The following is a 22,033-nucleotide window of genomic DNA, read 5'->3' on the forward strand; positions in this document are numbered from 1 at the left end:
GATGGATACAAGATTGGCATAAAACAAGTATAAGAGATGATCTTTACGCGCATACGAGGAAGTTTGTCAAATCTTGGTACACGGTTTACTTTACAACAAGTAAGGAGTGTAGCTAGTTATCCTTAAACGCCCACAAGACAATCTAGCAATAGATAGTTTGAAATTTGACTTAACAATACGCACAATTATCGTTTGGTACAACGAACCGGTCTCCTTTTTTTTTCTCATTAAGGATAATTATCACAGGAACGCAAGGGAAAAGGCAAAAGAACGCGACTACTTGATTTTCTTGCGCCTGTCTTTGAACGATTCTCACTTGCGCTGCGCTTGCGGTTGGAACTTTGCGGTCTTAAGAGATGGAGCACTGCAAGTTTTACTAAAATCTTGAAGCTCACAATAGATTTCCTGTCTGAAGAGACGAGATAAAACATGAAAAACTGCTGAAAGATTCTCATACCTGAATAAAAAGAACAACCGTAGAATTCGGCCCTGAGACAGACAGTCGAGCCAATGAACTCTTTGATCTCCTGGTGTCGATAGATGCGAACTTTTTGAGCGATTATCGTCGGCTTCAGCTCATGTCTCACCACCGTGTTACGATTTTCATTACCGCGGAATACCTGCACAATAAACAAGGGAGAATGTGGTAATGAATTGATGTCGTGATCCAATTTACAATGCGACAGGTCTGTACAATCCCTAACGCCTAGACTGGTTCATCTGCATCCTTAGCAAATTTTTTTGGCTTGTCTTGCGCCCTTTCCTGTCCATTTGTAAACCACAGCCTATGGTGTAGCGCAGCCATCTCTACCAGTGGTCTCACCTTTATCGCCTTGTCCTGCCTATATGTGAACCAGTAATAGCCCATGGTGTAGCGCAGCCATCCCTACTAATGGTCTCACCTTTATCGCCTTGTCCTGTCTATATGTGAACCATTAATAGCCCATGGTGTAGCGCACCCAACTCTACTAATGGTCTCACCTTTATCGCCTTGTCCTGCCTATACGTGAACCAGTAATAGCCCATGGTGTAGCGCAGCCAGTACTTGTTCACCCATTTGTACTCCTTAGGGTGTCCCTGTGTCGCTATGCCCGTGATCTCCACGTGCCGTCCAAAGTCCACCTGGAGGTACTTGGCGAACTCACTGCGCGCAGAGCACCAGGCGCTGTTCGAGTTCAGACGAGCGTGCTTAGCGGCGTGACGACTGTCACGCTCTGATGACGCGCTCAGCAGATGGTCGGCGATTGAGTGACGTTCCATTCCTAACGGGCGTCTGCACGCTGAAAAAATCAAATCAAATTAGGTCTCCTTTTGGTACAAGAGGAACAAATACAAAACAAAGTCCAAACTAAACATAGCTAGCGTTATTCCTATTGGTATCCGTTTCGTGTGTTGGATCTTCTCGTTTGACAGAGTGCATCTGCCAAATGTTAGGGTGAGGAGTAACCGAGCACCTATCAGAGCTCGTGTACTATCTCCTCCTAACCGATGTATTCTGGGTTCCTATTGGACCAGCTCCCAGGAACCGAGCACATATCATAGCGCGTGTACTATCTCCTTCTTACCAATGCATTCTGGGTTCCTATTGGACCAGCTACCCGTAACCGTGCAGCGCCGGTAGCTGTACCCTCTGTGGGCGTGACCGTCAAGACAGTGGTAAAACACGTAGTTGTTGAAGGTGTGGTTGGTGTTAAGCTTGAGGCTATTTCTTGGTGTTCCAGGGTCTCCACAGTCTAGCACTGTTAAAAAAAAAGCATATAATATCAGCGGTGGGGCCGAAGACAATATTTTCCCTTACATTTGATTTTTTCCCACGCGAATTTCTCTCTCGCTGTTACGTCAATAAAATGCGCATCGAATTAGGTGTTTATGTTGGAATGCAACCCAGAGAAAAAAATATTACATGCCCTCCATAAGACTCAAACTCTCTCTGGGCGTTTTGTTTTAAAAAAATACCAGCAGTAACAGAGATGGCACGGGGAGATGGCAAGAGAAAAATTATATATAGCGTTTGTCTTTGCACTTTCTCTGGCCAGCCTTGCCCCTAGATCCACTCCTGATAATACCTTTCCATCATTTCCTTTTATTATTGATTACAACGGTCTATTTCGGATTCTTTATTGACGATATTTGATTGAAAATATCTCGATTACTCGCATGAGTAATGACTCGATGATGAAAATAGATGGCTGGTGCGAGCCGAAAATGCTTGGAGAAGGTGCCGTGATTGGCCTTCTAAACAATACTTACGGTAACATCTGGGCTGGGTTCCGCTCCACTTTCCGTTTTCCTGGCAAACACGGACTGGCGACCCTGCAAGGCGCATGCCCTTCTCGTACGGACACGTGAAGGTGTACCGCTGACTAAAGGTTGTACCAGTACTGCTGGCGCTTCCCCCTCGAGCTGGTAGAGGCAGCGGACCACAAGGCACCGCTAAGATATTTACACGAAAGTATTAAGACGGCTGTCAATGTGTAATTTCTATTTAACGAAAAAAGTCCTTATTCCATTACCGCTGTGCACACAAGCCTAGTGAAAAACTTACGATTACAGGTAAATTCCACTTTGCTCCAGGATTTGTTGCACTTGATGACCGGTATTCCAACCAGAAAGTAGCCATTATAGCAAGAGAAGTAAACCATATCACCCTCGAGATACCGACCGACCTTGCCACGCGGGAATGTGATGTAGGCGTGCGGGGGCATGGCGGGCGGGTCACACATCGGCGCTGTCAATCGACACAATACACATGTGTACAGTCATGTGACACATCATTTGTAACATTGTATAAATAAACACAATGTGAAACACATGACACATGTACAGTCGAGTGACATCATTTGTAACATTGTATTAATAAACACAATGTGAAACACACATGACACATGTACAGTCATGTGACACATCATTTGTAACATTGTATTAATAAACACAATGTGAAACACACATGACACATGTACAGTCATGTGACACATCATTTGTAACATTGTATTAATAAACACAATGTGTAACACACATGACAAATGTACAGTCAAGTGACACATCATTTGTAACATTGTATTAATAAACACAATGTGAAACACACATGACACATGTACAGTCAAGTGACACATCATTTGTAACATTGTATTAATAAACACAATGTGAAACACACATGACACATGTACAGTCAAGTGACACATCATTTGTAACATTGTATTAATAAACACAATGTGAAACACACAAGACACATGTATAGTCGAGTGACATCATTTGTAACATTGTATTAATGAACACAATGTGAAACACACATGACACATGTATAGTCGAGTGACACATCATTTATAACATTGTATTAATAAACACAATGTGAAACACACATGACACGTACAGTAATGTGACACATCATTTGTAACATTGTATTAATAAACACAATGTGTAACACACATGACACATGTACAGTCATGTGACACATCATTTGTAACATTGTATTAATAAACACAATGTGAAACACACATGACACATGTACAGTCATGTGACACATCATTTGTAACATTGTATTAATAAACACAATTTGAAACACACATGACACATGTACAGTCAAGTGACATCATTTGTAACATTGTATTAATAAACACAATGTGAAACACATGACACATGTACAGTCGAGTGACATCATTTGTAACATTGTATTAATAAACACAATGTGAAACACACATGACACATGTACAGTCATGTGACACATCATTTGTAACATTGTATTAATAAACACAATGTGAAACACACATGACACATGTACAGTCATGTGACACATCATTTGTAACATTGTATTAATAAACACAATGTGAAACACACAAGACACATGTATAGTCGAGTGACATCATTTGTAACATTGTATTAATGAACACAATGTGAAACACACATGACACATGTATAGTCGAGTGACACATCATTTATAACATTGTATTAATAAACACAATGTGAAACACACATGACACGTACAGTAATGTGACACATCATTTGTAACATTGTATTAATAAACACAATGTGTAACACACATGACACATGTACAGTCATGTGACACATCATTTGTAACATTGTATTAATAAACACAATGTGAAACACACATGACACATGTACAGTCATGTGACACATCATTTGTAACATTGTAATAATGAACACAATGTGAAACACACATGACACATGTACAGTCAAGTGACACATCATTTGTAACATTGTATTAATAAACACAATGTGAAACACACAAGACACATGTATAGTCGAGTGACATCATTTGTAACATTGTATTAATAAACACAATGTGAAACACACATGACACACGTACAGTCAAGTGACACATCATTTGTAACATTGTATTAATGAACACAATGTGAAACACACATGACACATGTACAGTCATGTGACACATCATTTGTAACATTGTATTAATAAACACAATGTGAAACACACATGACACATGTACAGTCATGTGACACATCATTTGTAACATTGTATTAATAAACACAATGTGAAACACACATGACACATGTACAGTCAAGTGACATCATTTGTAACATTGTATTAATAAACACAATGTGAAACACACATGACACATGTACAGTCGAGTGACACATCATTTGTAACATTGTATTAATAAACACAATGTGAAACACACATGACACATGTACAGTCATGTGACACATCATTTGTAACATTGTATTAATAAACACAATGTGAAACACACATGACACATGTACAGTCAAGTGACATCATTTGTAACATTGTATTAATAAACACAATGTGAAACACACATGACACATGTATAGTCGAGTGACATCATTTGTAACATTGTATTAATAAACACAATGTGAAACACACATGACACATGTACAGTCAAGTGACATCATTTGTAACATTGTATTAATAAACACAATGTGAAACACACATGACACATGTATAGTCGAGTGACACATCATTTGTAACATTGTATTAATAAACACAATGTGAAACACACATGACACATGTACAGTCATGTGACACATCATTTGTAACATTGTATTAATAAACACAATGTGAAACACACAAGACACATGTATAGTCGAGTGACACATCATTTGTAACATTGTATTAATAAACACAATGTGAAACACACATGACACATGTACAGTCAAGTGACATCATTTGTAACATTGTATTAATGAACACAATGTGAAACACACATGACACATGTATAGTCGAGTGACACATCATTTATAACATTGTATTAATAAACACAATGTGAAACACACATGACACATGTACAGTCAAGTGACATATCATTTGTAACATTGTATTAATAAACACAATGTGAAACACACATGACACGTACAGTAATGTGACACATCATTTGTAACATTGTATTAATAAACACAATGTGAAACACACATGACACATGTATAGTCGAGTGACACATCATTTGTAACATTGTATTAATAAACACAATGTGAAACACACATGACACATGTACAGTCAAGTGACACATCATTTGTAACATTGTATTAATAAACACAATGTGAAACACACATGACACATGTACAGTCAAGTGACATATCATTTGTAATATTGTATTAATAAACACAATGTGTAACACACATGACACATGTACAGTCATGTGACACATCATTTGTAACATTGTATTAATAAACACAATGTGAAACACATGACACATGTACAGTCAAGTGACACCATTTGTAACATTGTTATACATAAGTCATGTGACACATCATTTGTAACAACAATGTGAAACACATGTAAAACACATATGTACATGTAAACATGTGTAATAGTGTAAAGCTAAACAAATGTTACTCCCAAATGTAATCTGTAATTACTCATAATTTTTCATATTCAAAACCCCTCGCACGGCAGTGCCTTGCGGTCTAGGTTCATAAGCTTGAGCCCTCTCCGTGTTTTAGGAAATAGCTGTACGCCTACCTGCGCACCGGAAGTTGGCCTCGGTCCAGTTCCCGTACTTGCAGATCTGCACGGGCGCGCCGACCATCAGGTATCCCGGCTTGCAGCTGTAGTAGACATAGTCCTCTAGCTCGTACGAGTCCCTATCGGGCGTGGTGAGGTATGAGTTGGGCGGGATGTGCGGCCTCTTGCACGTAGTGGCTGAAGACAGAAAGCAATGGGTCAAAGAAGATACTTACGCACGCAGGCCTGCGGTCGGCTAATACTCACATGCATGTCTGTGATTGGCTTATAGTCACGCACGCAGACTATTGGCTAATATTCACGAACGAAGACGTATCATTGGCTAATACTAACACGCAGGCCTGTGATTGGCTAATACTCTTGCACGAAAGTAGGTGATTGGGTAAAACTCTAACACGATGGCACACCCAGGCTTGTAATTGGCTAATACCCGAGCATGAAGGTTTGGATTGGATAATATTCCCACACCCAGGCCTATCATTGGCTAATACTCACGCACGCAGGCGATTGGCTTGCCACTCCAAGTGCCGTTTGGTTGACAGACTCTTTTGTTAGGGCCAGTGGAGGAAAAGAACCCGAGGTTACACCGCTCCGTGATGGAGTTTGGGTAAACAGTGAGAAAGCCGACAAGGTGTCCGTCTGAGGGCGTGTCTAGCGGACCGCAGTCAACGGCTACAATAAAACAAGAATGGTATCAGACTCGCGTGATAATGCTACTTTGTTCTTGTCTTAATAACCTACCGTTACAAATGACGTCCACACCGCTCCAGATTCCTGTCGCGAGGCAACGTCTTTTTGCCGGACCAATAAGATAGAAGCCCTTATCGCAATTAAAGGTCACGTGATTAGGGAAGACAGTCCGCTGACCAGTCATGGAACCATTGGTTGGCGCAGCTAGAGGACCACAGTCGACGGCTTTTCAACAAATAAAAAGGGTCATTGCAAAATGTATTTCATTGCATTTTGAATTTCATATAATTCGAAGAGCATTTACGCGTTCTTTGCGTTATTTTCGTTCATCGTTGTACACCTTTTTCCTAGATTGTAGTTTATTACAGAGCACTAGTAAAATCTTGATCAAGGTAAATCATATCTGGAAATTACTGAATTGCCGCGTAGACCATGCATTAACTGCCATAGACATGCAGAGACAATTATTATCGCTTATGAATACACTAAAACAAATCGCCTGTAATATTATCGCGGTATAGCCATGCTAAGCCACGGCTTAGGGATCGTTCGACTAGGAACACTTAAGGAATGTCGATCAGGCGCTTCTTTGGTATTGTTTATTTTTGTACAAACACAACAAAAACTATCCACGATTGTAGTCTGGTACTTTACTGACAATGTCTAATTTAACATTTGTCGGTTACTCGCTTGAATCAGCCAAAGCAATCGTAATATGGCGATCGTGACGTGGCAATCGTGGCGTGGCAATCGTAACATGGCAATCGTAACATGGCTCATACAAATAATGGAACATGCAGGTACCTCAAGACCCATTGTTTTCAAGCCCTTAGTCACTTGACCGCCAATTAAAAGAGGATTTTCGTGGTTCTTTCAGATTTTAGCCTATCAAATTCTGTTCCGTAAACGATCACATGTATATATCAGCGATAGCCATGTCGAGACACCATGCTGTAGCATGACCTGACGCAAACACGTGACCCTGGACCCATGCAATTAACGCACTTCATGCAAACACGTGACCTTATGAATACGCGTGACCTCAGCAAACACGTGACTTCATGCAAACACGTGACCCATGCAAGCACTGGAAGTGAGGCCTCGCCAGCTGTCACGTATGTGTGTCACGTGGTTAGTCACGTCACGTGGTCTGTCGCGTGATAGGTGTCCATGCAGAGGCGTCTCGGTGAGTATGTACCTTGGCACAGTGTCAACACCCCGCTCCACAGACCGCTAGCAAGGCAATACCGTACGGGCGAGCCGCTTAACAAAAAGCCAGTGTCACACACAAAGGATATGTTGTTTGGGAAGACCGTGAGATTACCCACGGTCCGGCCATTGAGTGGAATAGGGAGCCTGCCACAATCTACAGCTGAAGGAGAGCAACAGACGGACAGACACATCATAGAAAACACACACATCAATCAATGGTTGTCGTGTTTCTAAATGGTTTACATGGAAGTACACAGTTCTAGGGCGTTAGAAAACGAATAATGATTGAAGCGGACCCCAATTACGGTATGTAAGACAGAATATACTCCCTGATAAGGAATTGACCGAGCAAGCTAGAAAAACGACAGTTTTCAAAACAAGATTGATTGATATGCAAAGCAAACAAGAGACAGGAGTGGAGTGTTAAGGCAGACCACAGGCAGACCATCGTGATGACAGGAGTGGAGTGTTAGGCAGACCACAGGCAGACCATCGTGATGACAGGAGTGGAGTGTTAAGGCAGACCACAGGCAGACCACCGTGATGACAGGAGTGGAGTGTTAAGGCAGACCACAGGCAGACCATCCTGGTGACAGGAGTGGAGTGTTAAGGCAGACCACAGGCAGACCATCGTGATGACAGGAGTGGAGTGTTAAGGCAGACCACAGGCAGACCATCGTGATGACAGGAGTGGAGTGTTAAGGCAGACCACAGGCAGGCCATCGTGATGACAGGAGTGGAGTGTTTTTATATTAGCATCTCTTTTTGTCGCGCGATATTAGCAGCAGCTTTGGATCAGTACGCAGCTCTTACAAGCTGCAATTTGATTGGGCAAATGAACAATATCCGCACCTCGACACAAAGAACGAGAAGAATAGAGACAAAAGAACTCCTTTGTAGAACAAAGATAATAGGAGACAAAGCAGCTGCGTCAAAATTGCCTCGGGATTGCTATGAAATCGCCTGGGAATTGCCATGAAATCGCGGTAGGCTAGTTACACGCGATAAAACCGCCACAGCAATCGCAGTTCGTGTTGAGCGACAAAAAAAACCTGTTAGATTAAGTATAGCTTAATAGAGCACGATGACTAAAATGTACTTCCATAGAATAGCCCTGCGATGTAAGGGTTTTAACGCTTAAATTTTAAAGTTTAACGATTTTTCCTACAAGAATAGAAAGCCAAAGCAGAGAGTTTATCCTTGACAGCCAAAAGTTCGCTAAGCTTCCGGCGTTAGCCATTTGACAAGGTGCAATTACAGGCTTACGTTAACGTCATGGTTGCTTTCAAGCTCAGTACTGACCTTGGCATTTAGTAACCTCGCCACTCCACGTCCCGTTTGATTGACAGTTTCTCTTGGAAGAACCAATCAGATTAAAGCCCTCTTGGCACCGGAAGTGAACCGTGCTTGGAAAGATAGTTAAATCGCCTATCATGGAGCCATTCATTGGCTTTAACAAGGGACCACAGTCAACAGCTGAGGAAAGGCAAACAAAGAATATAATATATATACTGAGGATTTCGCATTTCTAAGTTTTGTTCTTACCCTGACAACTCGCCCGAGTCCCGCTCCACCGCCCGCTTGGCTGGCAAACTCTGACGTCAGAGCCCCGCAAGAGGAAGCCCTCGTCACAGGTGACCTTGACCTTGTTGGGGAAGTACGTGCGGGAGCCTTGTATTGACCCGTTTACTGGCGAAGCAAGGGGCCCACACTCCACCGCTGTGTTGAGATGGTCAACATAATTTGTAGCTTCTATAGACGCCCTCTATCTATACTTAAGGCTCATTAGAAGCATGCGCAACAAACGTTATTCATCTATTCTCACTGTAAGAGCGCATGTGGATTTTCTTGCGCTTGTGTTTGATCCCTTCTCCCTTTCTATCCTGTTGCGCTTGTGTTTGATATTCTCACTTGTGTTGCGCTTGTGTTTGACCGATTCTCACTTGTGTTGCGCTTGTGTTTGACCGATTCTCCCTTGTGTTGCTCTTGTGTTTGACTGATTCTCACTTGTGTTGCGCTTGTGTTTGATATTCTCACTTGTGTTGCGCTTGTGTTTGACCGATTCTCACTTGTGTTGCGCTTGTGTTTGACCGATTCTCCCTTGTGTTGCTCTTGTGTTTGACTGATTCTCACTTGTGTTGCGCTTGTGTTTGACCGATTCTCCCTTGTGTTGCTCTTGTGTTTGACTGATTCTCACTTGTGTTGCGCTTGTGTTTGATATTCTCACTTGTGTTGCGCTTGTGTTTGACCGATTCTCACTTGTGTTGCGCTTGTGTTTGACCGATTCTCACTTGTGTTGCGCTTGTGTTTGACAAATTTTCTCTTATGTTGCGCTTGAGCCTGCGAATCTATTTGCGCTCTTTTCTAAATGCACCATGCATTTTTATAGGCATTATAGCTAGTATCCAAGTGTAAATAACCGAGAGACACGCCTCACTCAGCAACATGTACATTAAATGGTACAGCTTCCATTCCATTCCATACCATTCATTCCCATTTCATTCCATTTCAATTCCCATTCCATTCAATTTCCATCCCATTCTATTTCCCTTTTGAGGTACATTTACGTATAGATGAGCTTCCGAGGATTTCTTACCTTGGCATGTTGTTATCGATCCATTCCATTTCCCTTTTGAGGTACATTTACGTATAGATGAACCAAGCAGATTGAATCCCTTGTCGCAGCTGAACTTGACGACGTTCGGGAACACGGTGAAACGTCCAGATGCTGAGCCATTCATTGGTGGAGAAAGCGGACCGCAGTCAACGGCTGATAATGGAGAGAAAATACGTGAGGATGATTGGTGGAAAACACGAACCTCGAGTCAGTATGAGGATAAATGCCAGTGTATACCTTGACACCTTGTGTTTGTCCCGCTCCACGTCCTGTTCGCCTGACACGCCCTGACCGCTGACCCTCGTAGAAGGAACCCCTCGTCGCACGTGAAGGACACGTGGTTGGGGTAGTAGGTCAGTGAGCCCGTCATAGAGCCGTTCAGCGGCTTGACAAGAGGACCGCAGTCGACAGCTAAACCGAGAACGAATAGGAGCAGAAATTAGATAAACTATCGATTCGCTCGAGTTATGGTCCTGCAAAATACCAAACGACACAATTAAAAAATTCTGAGCAACTCGCGAATAGTTCAGAGTCGCTCACGAATATAATGGAGTTGCTCACAAATAATCCCGAGTCAGAGAATTGTACCGAGTTGCTCACGGATATAACCGAGTCATCCACGAATAGTTCCGAGTCGCTCACGAATATTGTGGATAGTACCGAATAATTCACGAATTGTACCGAGTTGCTCACGGATATAACCGAGTCATCCACGAATAGTTCCGAGTCGCTCACGAATATTGTGGATAGTACCGAATAATTCACGAATTGTACCGAGCTGCTCACGGATATAACCGAGTCATCCACGAATAGTACAGAGTTGCCCACGAATATTGTGGATAGTACCGAATAATTCACGAATTGTACCGAGTTGCTCACGAATATAACCGAGTCATCCACGAATAGCACAGCGTTGCCCACGAATATTGTGGATAGTACCAAATAATTCACGAATTGTACCGAGTTGCTCACGGATATAACCGAGTCATCCAAGAATAGTACAGAGTTGCCCACGAATATTGTGGATAGTACCGAATAATTCACGAATTGTACCGAGTTGCTCACGGATATAACCGAGTCATCCACGAATAGTACAGCGTTGCCCACGAATATTGTGGATAGTACCGAATAATTCACGAATTGTACCGAGTTGCTCACGGATATAACCGAGTCATCCACGAATAGTACAGAGTTGCCCACGAATATTGTGGATAGTACCAAATAATTCACAAATAGTATCGAGTTGCTCACGAGAGACAAGGACATACCGTTGCACGATGTTACTGTTCCACTCCAAGCTCCTCGCGAAGTGCAACTTCTGACGGGTGAGCCAAACAGATCAAACCCTTCATCGCAACTGAAGGCGATGGTGTTGGGGAAAACGGTCAGGTTACCCGCAGATGACCCGTTCAGAGGCGTCTCTAGGGGGCCACAGTCAACAGCTGGTAAAGAATTAATGTATAGGTGTAAAATTGAACTACAACTTCTTCTACATTTATGTTAATTCAGTTTTAACGAAAAATAGCATAACTATGAGGGTTTAACGCTAACGATATTTTTTTCTTTACAATGCGCGAGACAGAACACTAAGTGCTCTGGTCTAATTAAAACAACAAAACCTGAAACTGCGTGGCACGTGACTACGAATAGAGTGCGTGACTGAAAGAGTGCGTGACCGAATGATCTTTTATTCAATAGACCAATAGTCTTCATGGGTGTCTCCATGGGTAATCTCACCTTCACATCTCGTCTCTGCACCACTCCATCTCCTATTTGCCTGGCACACCCTAAGGGCGGAGCCTCTCAGGAGGAATCCCTCATCACACTTGAACAACATCTTGTTGGGAAAGACAGTCAGGGCGCCTAGTCTGGAGCCGTTAGTGGGCGCGCGGAGAGGCCCACAGTCAACAGCTGTAAGAGGAAGAGGATTTATTCTTAACTTAAAGTGCATTTGATTACTTACATTACCCTGGCGATGTGGGAACATTAGTTGAATCGGACATTGCAATGAACATGTGGAAGAGGCTGAGGCGTCCGTATTTAACGTACTCAGAGCTCAGTGAAAGAAGGAGATCAGCAAAAACACACACAGAGCCCTTCAGCAACGAAAATATTAATGTTGACAAGATTGTTGTAAATAATAGAAAAATGGGGTAACACCCACGAGTTAAAGGATACTCCCGATCTCTCACAAAACGTGTCACCTTGGCATGCTGTTATGGATCCATTCCATTTCCCTTTCGAGGTACATTTACGTATAGATGAGCCAAGCAGATCGAACCCCTCGTCGCAGCTGAACTTGATGATGTTCGGGAAAACGGTCAGGTTACCAACATAAGAGCCATTCATGGGTGGAGAAAGAGGACCACAGTCAACAGCTGATAGTAAAGACAGAAAATACATGAGTATGATTTGTGAAGAGCACGAGCCACGGGTCAGTATCGAAGCAGGTACTCCGAAATAACGAATGCTTTCCAAGTCAAGTAAACAGACATTCACGACATGATTCCCCATAGTGTCCCTAATAAGAAAAAGCGTGATGCCAATTGGGAAAAAAGTACGTCTCTCGAGATCCGAGCAAATGCCGATCGTCCCAAGTACGTCAGGATTGCAAAACTATAAATATTGACGCAAATCAATACACTCAATAAACTGAGTTAAGGGCTCATAACTGTTACCTTGACAACTAGTCCGCGTCCCATTCCACCTTTGGTTCGCCTGGCACGCCCTGACCTGAGAACCTCTCATCAGAAACCCCTTGTTACATTTAAACCACACCTTGTTGGGGTAGTAAGTCAGAGAGCCTATCTTTGAGCCGTTAGTAGGCGCTGATAGAGGGCCGCAGTCAACAGCTAAAACAATTAAGAGAAATTAAAGAGAGAGAGAGATTGAGAGACTAAACAGACGAACAGCGACGGACGGCTTAGGATGTTTCATTGAACAATGGTGAACAGTGGTACTTACGTCATACGCACTAGCAGTTGTGTAATATTCTATCTTCATAACACCCTGTCCATGGTGTCAATGATAACTAATGCATATTCTCGCCGACGATAGCTGTCGCTGGTCCCAATTTCAGGATATTAACACCCACCTTTACACGAGGTCGACGAACCGTCCCACCTTCCTTCTGAAGTACACTTTCTAAGAGATGAGCCAAGCAGATCGAAGCCTTCATCGCAGCTGAATGAGATCACACTTGGGTAGACCGTGAGAGCTCCTATCATTGATCCATTTACAGGTGCATTCAGACGACCGCAATCAACGGCTAGAAAAAAGAGAGGTTCTCATTATCACCAGTAACAGCCACATCGAAAGTCATCCAATACAAAGATCCACAAAGGTATATCTGTTAGGGCACATTTACACAAATATCATTTCATATTTTACGTAGGTATCATTTGGTATTTTCTTCAGAAAAATAAATGGGTGGACATATTATACGCCATTGATACACACTGATAGGGACTACACACTGATAGGGACTACACACTGATTGGGACTACACACTGATAGGGACTACACACTGATAGGGACTACACATTGATAGGGACTACACATTGATAGGGACTACACACTGATAGGGACTACACACTGATAGGGACTACACACTGATAGGGACTACACACTGATAGGGACTACACATTGATAGGGACTACACATTGATAGGGACTACACACTGATAGGGACTACACACTGATAGGGACTACACACTGATAGGGACTACACATTGATAGGGACTACACGCTGATAGGGACTACACACTGATAGGGACTACACACTAATAGGGACTACACAGTGAACTAAGATGTGTTTCTATTATTATACAAAGCGTGCGTCGAGGCCTTAACCGCGTATTGGTCAATCCATCCATCAATATTCAAGTAATCATCGTTACACAGAAGGCACCCCAAGATGCTTATCGTGCAAGTACTTACCTTTCGTAGTGACCCTTACCTTGGCATGTAGTCGTCTCCCCGCTCCACGCCCTGTTAGCCTGGCACACTCTGGTGGATGACCCTTTGAGGGTGAAACCTTTATCGCATCTGAAGGTGATCTTGTTGGGAAAGAAAGTACGTGATCCTTCCATGGAGCCGTTCCTTGGCGAGGGGAGAGGTCCACAGTCAACAGCTACCAGAGGAACTTGTATGTTATTCTTTAAGATTTTGTTGCTGTTGATGATGATGATGATGATGATGATGATAATGATGATTATGATATTGATGATGATGACGATGAGGATGTTGTTGCTGATCAATTTGATGATGATGATGATGACAGTATAACGAAGATAAAGATGATCATAATAAAGAAAATATGATGACAATGAAGATGACGAAAATTATGAGAATGCTGCAAATGATGACGATTATGATGATGCTGATGATCAAGATGATCAAGTCGCTGGTGTTGTTGTAGTTTTGTGGGTTTTCTCTTACCTTACCTTTGCACGTAGTTTTCGTCCCATTCCATTGACATTTTGAGGTGCATATTCTCACATTCGAACCGAGGAGGTCGAACCCCTCGTCGCAGCTGAATTTGATGATGTTCGGGAACACGGTCAGGTTACCAACAGAAGAACCATTCATGGGCGCGGCCAAGGGACCGCAGTCAACGGCTGATAATCAAGAGACAATCATATAAGATAATTGGTGGAGAACACGAATCTCGGGTCAATATCTTCAAATAAGAGACGTCGAAAGAAGATTGCATTGGGTCTTGGAAATACACACGCGATTCGTCCGATAACAACAGCATGATAAAGCACTTCTTTGAAAGATTTCCTTTTTTGTCGCCCTCTGGGTAACGGCCGTTGCCATTTCTGTGTGTTTTTGGCGTGCATTTGTAACTCAGAGCGTCTCGTGATTCCTTACTGCAAGCCAACCATATAGAACGTACCATGGCAGAATGTTTGAGTTCCACTCCACTTTCTGTTAGCCTGACACTCCCTCAAGGAAGACCCCTTCATCAGGAACCCTTCATTACACTTCAACCGCGCCTTGTTGGGGTAGTCAGTGCGAGGGATTGTCACGGACCCGTTAGTTGGTGCCGTGAGATTGCCACAGTCCACAGCTAAAAGAAAGAAAACATTCAATTTAAGGAAAGTTATTTATATGGTATTTTCCAAGAAAATTTTAGGTTTACTGTCGGTTACACGCACCTTAGCAATCATCTCACAAAATACAGAGTCTATTTTAGCGCGTACATGCATAGAGTTTGTTTTCGTGTCTGTATTTTTATACTAAGCTTGTGGGAGTTTTAGCAAGGGCGACGGCAGTAAACAATAGACAATTCTAACCATTACATAGAAATATGTTCTCTCTTGTACATTCCTGACGTTTTCTTTCAAACGTCAAAACACCGAGCGAGGATGGGAACAAGTGCACTTCAAACCAAACTATCTGTGTTCGTAGAAATAAGGCACGTTCCGTTCACCGAGCGAGGATGGGAACAAGTGCACTTCAAGCCAAACTATCTGTGTTCCTAGAAATAAGGCACGTTCCGTTCACCGAGCGAGGATGGTAACAAGTGCACTTCAAACCAAACTATCTGTGTTCCTAGAAATAAGGCACGTTCCGTTCACCGAGCGAGGATGGGAACAAGTGCACTTCAAACCAAACTATCTGTGTTCCTAGAAATAAGGCACGTTCCGTTCACCGAGCGAGGATGGGAACAAGTGCACTTCAAGCCAAACTATCTGTGTTCCTAGAAATAAGGCACGTTCCGTTCACCGAGCGAGGATGGTAACAAGTGCACTTCAAACCAAACTATCTGTGTTCCTAGAAATAAGGCACGTTCCGTTCACCGAGCGAGGATGGGAACAAGTGCACTTCAAGCCAAACTATCTGTGTTCCTAGAAATAAGGCACGTTCCGTTCACCGAGCGAGGATGGGAACAAGTGCACTTCAAGCCAAACTATCTGTGTTCCTAGAAATAAGGCACGTTCCGTTCACCGAGCGAGGATGGTAACAAGTGCACTTCAAACCAAACTATCTGTGTTCCTAGAAATAAGGCACGTTCCGTTCACCGAGCGAGGATGGGAACAAGTGCACTTCAAACCAAACTATCTGTGTTCGTAGAAATAAGGCACGTTCCGTTCACCGAGCGAGGATGGGAACAAGTGCACTTCAAGCCAAACTATCTGTGTTCCTAGAAATAAGGCACGTTCCGTTCACCGAGCGAGGATGGGAACAAGTGCACTTCAAACCAAACTATCTGTGTTCCTAGAAATAAGGCACGTTCCGTTCACCGAGCGAGGATGGGAACAAGTGCACTTCAAACCAAACTATCTGTGTTCCTAGAAATAAGGCACGTTCCGTTCACCGAGCGAGGATGGAAACAAGTGCACTTCAAACCAAACTATCTGTTTTCCTAGAAATAAGGCACGTTCCGTTCGCGTCTTCCCAGCTGCCGCCTTTTTTTGTAAAAAACTCTCAATTACAGATGGTGTAAAGATGACGTATCAATGACGTACTGATGATGTACCGATGACGCACCTAAATCCTCTGACGACATTAAATGAATCACGTGTTTACCTTTGCATGACGTCAAAGTACCATTCCACTTCCGGCTGGGCATGCACTTCCGGGCCGAGGATCCAAGTAAATCGAAACCTTCATCGCAAGTGAATCTGATAATATTTGGAAATGTGGTGGCATCTCCAGCTAAAGAACCGTTCACTGGGGTGGCAAGGGGACCACAGTCAACAGCTGAAAAACAATACGTTTACATGATCAGCAAGAGTACTCAAATTATCAAAAACATTCAATAAGTATCACCATCTAGTTTATCACTAACATCATCATCATAACCGGTATCATAACAGCAAACACCTATAATATATACATACTATATATAAATACTTTAATATTCATCATCATTATTATTTTAATAATAATCATAATCATCATTATCAACATCATTTTCATAATTACCATCATTATCATAATCATTACCATCATTATCATAATCATTACAATCATTATCATAATCATTCTCATCATTATAATTATCATCATCATTATTATCAGAGCCATCAAATTGTCATAACCATCAACTTCATCACAGTTATATACACCAGTATAGTAAACTTTATCATCATTAAAATCATCATAAATGTTGTATCCATCATTTTTACTTCCGTCATCATACCCATAATTATATCATTACCATATACGTACCACCAAAACTGTCATCACATTATTTCCATCATTATTGTCATCACGCTATCATCATTCATCATTTGTTTGTCTATCATCGTTAGCAACCGAAGAACCATCAAGTGACCACGACATCATAACTCAGCTTACCTTTACACACTGTATTAGTCCCGTCCCACCTCGCTTCTGAGGTGCACATTCGCTCGGATGATCCAAATAAGTCGAAGCCTTCATCACAACTAAACGTGATGACATTTGGGAACACAGTGAGGTTTCCGTGTAAAGAGCCATACCTTGGCGAGTACAGAGGACCGCAATCGACCGCTGGAAGATAACCACAACTTTTAGATATATTCAGATTACATTCATTAAAAAAAAACTGAATCGGTAAGGGTAATTGTGAAAGAAATTTTTATCAGTAAGAGAACAACGATTTCCAAGACTTCTCTTGTGTCATGTGATGTTCGAGTAATACAGATAGTGTGAATGGTATCACTTAAAGCTCACCATTACACGTGGTTCGCGTCCCACTCCACCTTCTGTTTAGTTGACATCTCCTGGTGACAGAGCCCCGGATGAGGAAGCCTTCGTCGCAGGCGAAAGTCATCGTGTTCGGGTAGAAGGTCAGCGACCCTACTCTAGTGCCATTTAGTGGCACAGGCAGCGGACCACAGTCCACAGCTATCATCAGAATTTTAAAATGAAATGAAATGTTTAGTATAGCATACCGCAAATAACAATCGCGAAACAAAAAAGAGCTTAATGACTCTACTCGTCAGTGGCATTTGTATAGCGCACTTTAACATTCGAAATGATCAAATGCGCTTCATATGTGACTGACTTTACTCGTCAGTGTGTAGATACGGACTGCTCGACGCAGGTTACAGTCATGAGTGTGGGTTAGTGAGTAAGCACTGTCACTAAAGATGGTACCACGGGCCAGCGTCCCCAGCGGTTTTTTTACGTCCCCCAATACAGGTTAATGATTTGCGATGAGAGACGGGACCATAGTAACATTGTTTTAAAACAGAGCTAGTCAATATACAAAAAAAGCCGATTCGCAACTCATTGATGAATTTTAATATTGTATACAGACCTAAAAATAAGCACTTGTTGATACGGGGTAGTCTATAATGGTGGTATGATTCGTCTTTAAGATTGGTTATAACATGGTATAAGGTGTTCTTAGATCTATTATACCTTTGCAGCTCGTCTTTAAGATTGGTTATAACATGGTATAAGGTGTTCTTAGATCTATTATACCTTTGCAGCTCGTTTTACTACCAGCCCATTTCCCCGTCGATGTGCACTGCCTGACTGAAGAGCCAAGAAGGTCGAAACCCTCGTCGCAGCTGAACTTGATGATGTTCGGGAACACGGTCAGGTTACCAACAGAAGAACCGTTCATGGGCGCGGCCAAGGGACCACAGTCAACAGCTGAGGATAGAGAGTGAAAATACGTGCTTTCGGGTCTGAACTCTTCCCGATTACGTCGTCACGAGCTAAATGCGAATGGTTGCTTAGTGGATAACTTAAGGATCTAGTGAATCTAATATTTCCTGATTGCTGGAAAACCCGAAAACCTTTGTGATCATCGTTTGGAATATGAACACATTTCTCTACTTCATCCCGTGAAGGAACATCTCATTTCCGCGTTACCTTCGCACACTGTGTTATTACCACTCCATCGCCTGTTGGATTGACAGCGCCGCACGGACGAGCCTCTCAACAGGAAACCCTCATCGCAAGCGAATGTGATTTTATTTGGGTAAAACGTCAGTGAACCGTCCTTGGATCCATTCACAAGGGCCGGCAGCGGTCCACAGTCGACAGCTACAAAGATTAAAACTAAAAAACTAAGAGACTATATAGGGACGAGAGACATCTTGCAGATAGAAGGGTAAAACACAAAAACTAAGAGACTATATAGGGACGGGGGAAAGATGACGGATAAAAGGGTAAAACACAAAAGATAAGAAGCTATTTAGGCACGAGGGACAGCTGGCAGATAGAAGAGTAAACACAAAAGCTAAGTAAAGAGGGAATGCAACTGGCCACTGTTGAATGACAAAGACCTTTGCAAGATGCTGTATTTCCGTCCCATTGCCCTTTGGAGGTGCATTGTCGTACTGAGGAGCCGAGAAGATCGAAACCCTCGTCGCAGCTAAACTTGACGACATTCGGAAAGATGGTGAGGCTACCCGTCCTTGATCCGTTTAGAGGAATTGAGAGAGGCCCGCAGTCCACAGCTGAAAATAAAGCTCCATTACACAATACTTACTCACATTCGTAACACAAGTGCAGCCAAGTCGAATACAAGCACGAACATTCACAAGCATATGAAGTGCTTCTCTTAGCTTGCTATCAAGCTTTTTCATGGTAATTTGATAACTGATGGTGTAATGTAATCTTGGTTTGTTCTGGTTAAAACTTGTCTTGTCCTGTCATTCGTCGTAACCACAACTTGCAAAGAATTGGTCGGAGTCGTTCTACAACCTTTCCCACGTACTACAATAATGTCACGGTACATAGGAAAGTGCGTTGTGTTTATCACTTTTAACGTATTTACCATTACAGGTAGTTGTTTCGCCGCTCCATTTCCTGTTTTCTTGACACACTCTCACTCGAGAGCCATCCAGGAGAAATCCCTTATCGCATTCAAAGGATATCTTGTTTGGGAAGTAAGTCAACGATCCGGCAGACGAACCATTCACCGGCACAGTCAGCGGACCACAGTCCACAGCTAAAATGTTAGATATTATATTCAAGGTGAGATATAAAAATTATAAATATATATAATATTGTGTGCTTGATGTCTCATAAAAGTTTAACAAGAAAATGAGGAATAAAAAGAAGGGATTGGTGTTTCCATTTTGGTGAAAAAAGTAAAAACGATAACGATTCTCGTCGACCTTTGCACAACGTCGCGTTTCCACTCCAGATACCAGAAGATGTGCACATTCTGACTGATGAGCCAAGAAGGTCGAACCCCTCGTCGCAGCTAAACTTGATGATGTTCGGGAACACGGTCAGGTTACCAACAGAAGAACCGTTCATCGGTTGAGAAAGGGGACCGCAGTCAACGGCTGATGATAGAGACAGAAAATACATAAGATGATTAGAAGAGAACAAGGGTCTTGGGTCAGTATCGGCCAAGGTACACATCCCGAATGCGCCCTGACTCAACTAAACAGACAAACTGCATAAGATGATTGGTGGAGAATACGTGTCTCGGGTGCTGTTAAGTGTAGAAGTTGGCTAAAAAGAGATCAATCAACACAAGTTTAAAATTGTATGTATTTCTTCGATAGGCCTCCTCTTAAAAGCTTCTGTGAAAACAGAGAAATCTCGCAAAACCATGTTATTTCCAACAGTTTCGCTTTTGTCTTTGTTCACACAGAGACTTGAAACATGCCAATTCAACCTTTCATTGACATACCTTCTCAACCCGACCAAGCCTGCCTAGACTAGTTTTTTTTGTACAGATTGTCCGAGTCCTTCTAGTCATACAACTGATTAAAGAGATGCAGCTAAAGCACAGTACGCCCGGGCACGTGATAATACGGGATTATACGACGTAGTAATAATGATAGTAATCACCTACCCTCACAGTACGCCCGGGCACGTGATAATACGGGATTACACGACGTAGTAATAATGATAGTAATCACCTACCCTCACAGTACGCCCGGGCACATGATAATACGGGATTATACGACGTAGTAATAATGATAGTAATCACCTACCCTCACAGTACGCCCGGGCACGTGATAATACGGGATTATACGACGTAGTAATAATGATAGTAATCACCTACCCTCACAGTACGCCCGGGAACGTGATAATACGGGATTATACGACGTAGTAATAATGATAGTAATCACCTACCCTCACAGTACGCCCGGGCACGTGATAATACGGGATTATACGACGTAGTAATAATGATAGTAATCACCTACCCTCACAGTACGCCCGGGCACGTGATAATACGGGATTATACGACGTAGTAATAATGATAGTAATCACCTACCCTCACAGTACGCCCGGGAACGTGATAATACGGGATTATACGACGTAGTAATAATGATAGTAATCACCTACCCTCACAGTACGCCCGGGCACGTGATAATACGGGATTATACGACGTAGTAATAATGATAGTAATCACCTACCCTCACAGTACGCCCGGGCACCGCTCCACGTCCTGTTCGCCTGACAGGCCCTGACCGCTGACCCTCTCAGCAGGAACCCCTCGTCGCACGTAAAGAACACGTGATTAGGGTAGTAGGTCAGTGAGCCCGTCATAGAGCCGTTCAGGGGTTTCACGAGAGGACCGCAGTCAACGGCTAAACAAGGAAAATTACATGGTGATTGGATACAAGGAGGGGAAGGGTAACAT

The 22,033-nt window shown here is 42.6% G+C and overlaps 1 protein-coding gene across 7 annotated transcripts in view; it reads right to left on the minus strand.

The window, feature by feature from the left end:
* Positions 1–22,033, minus strand: part of LOC5507978 (CUB and sushi domain-containing protein 1-like) — a 48,642-nt gene that overhangs the window by 1,138 nt on the left and 25,471 nt on the right. For 4 of the 7 annotated variants that reach the window (XM_048730874.1, XM_032376697.2, XM_048730873.1 and 1 more), the window contains 29 exons: positions 21,807–21,980; positions 20,547–20,720; positions 20,204–20,377; positions 19,710–19,883; positions 19,294–19,467; positions 18,898–19,071; positions 18,142–18,315; positions 17,785–17,958; positions 17,011–17,184; positions 15,374–15,547; positions 14,919–15,092; positions 14,432–14,605; positions 13,569–13,742; positions 13,153–13,326; positions 12,679–12,852; positions 12,212–12,385; positions 11,743–11,916; positions 10,712–10,885; positions 10,454–10,627; positions 9,403–9,576; positions 9,160–9,333; positions 6,697–6,870; positions 6,451–6,627; positions 5,953–6,132; positions 2,546–2,728; positions 2,251–2,433; positions 1,566–1,739; positions 982–1,280; positions 458–620 (listed from right to left, as the gene is read on the minus strand). In XM_048730874.1, coding sequence (XP_048586831.1) covers positions 458–620; positions 982–1,280; positions 1,566–1,739; positions 2,251–2,433; positions 2,546–2,728; positions 5,953–6,132; positions 6,451–6,627; positions 6,697–6,870; positions 9,160–9,333; positions 9,403–9,576; positions 10,454–10,627; positions 10,712–10,885; positions 11,743–11,916; positions 12,212–12,385; positions 12,679–12,852; positions 13,153–13,326; positions 13,569–13,742; positions 14,432–14,605; positions 14,919–15,092; positions 15,374–15,547; positions 17,011–17,184; positions 17,785–17,958; positions 18,142–18,315; positions 18,898–19,071; positions 19,294–19,467; positions 19,710–19,883; positions 20,204–20,377; positions 20,547–20,720; positions 21,807–21,980 — 5,187 coding nt within the window. Of the gene's footprint in view, positions 1–457; positions 621–981; positions 1,281–1,565; positions 1,740–2,250; positions 2,434–2,545; positions 2,729–5,952; positions 6,133–6,450; positions 6,628–6,696; positions 6,871–6,993; positions 8,444–8,476; positions 8,674–9,159; positions 9,334–9,402; positions 9,577–10,453; positions 10,628–10,711; positions 10,886–11,742; positions 11,917–12,211; positions 12,386–12,678; positions 12,853–13,152; positions 13,327–13,568; positions 13,743–14,431; positions 14,606–14,918; positions 15,093–15,373; positions 15,548–17,010; positions 17,185–17,784; positions 17,959–18,141; positions 18,316–18,897; positions 19,072–19,293; positions 19,468–19,709; positions 19,884–20,203; positions 20,378–20,546; positions 20,721–21,806; positions 21,981–22,033 lie in introns of those variants that run through there. The other 3 variants (XM_048730875.1, XM_048730878.1, XM_048730877.1) reach the window with 3 other exon arrangements.

This window comes from Nematostella vectensis, chromosome 8, assembly GCF_932526225.1.
Source record: "Nematostella vectensis chromosome 8, jaNemVect1.1, whole genome shotgun sequence".
Classification (NCBI taxonomy): domain Eukaryota; kingdom Metazoa; phylum Cnidaria; class Anthozoa; order Actiniaria; family Edwardsiidae; genus Nematostella; species Nematostella vectensis.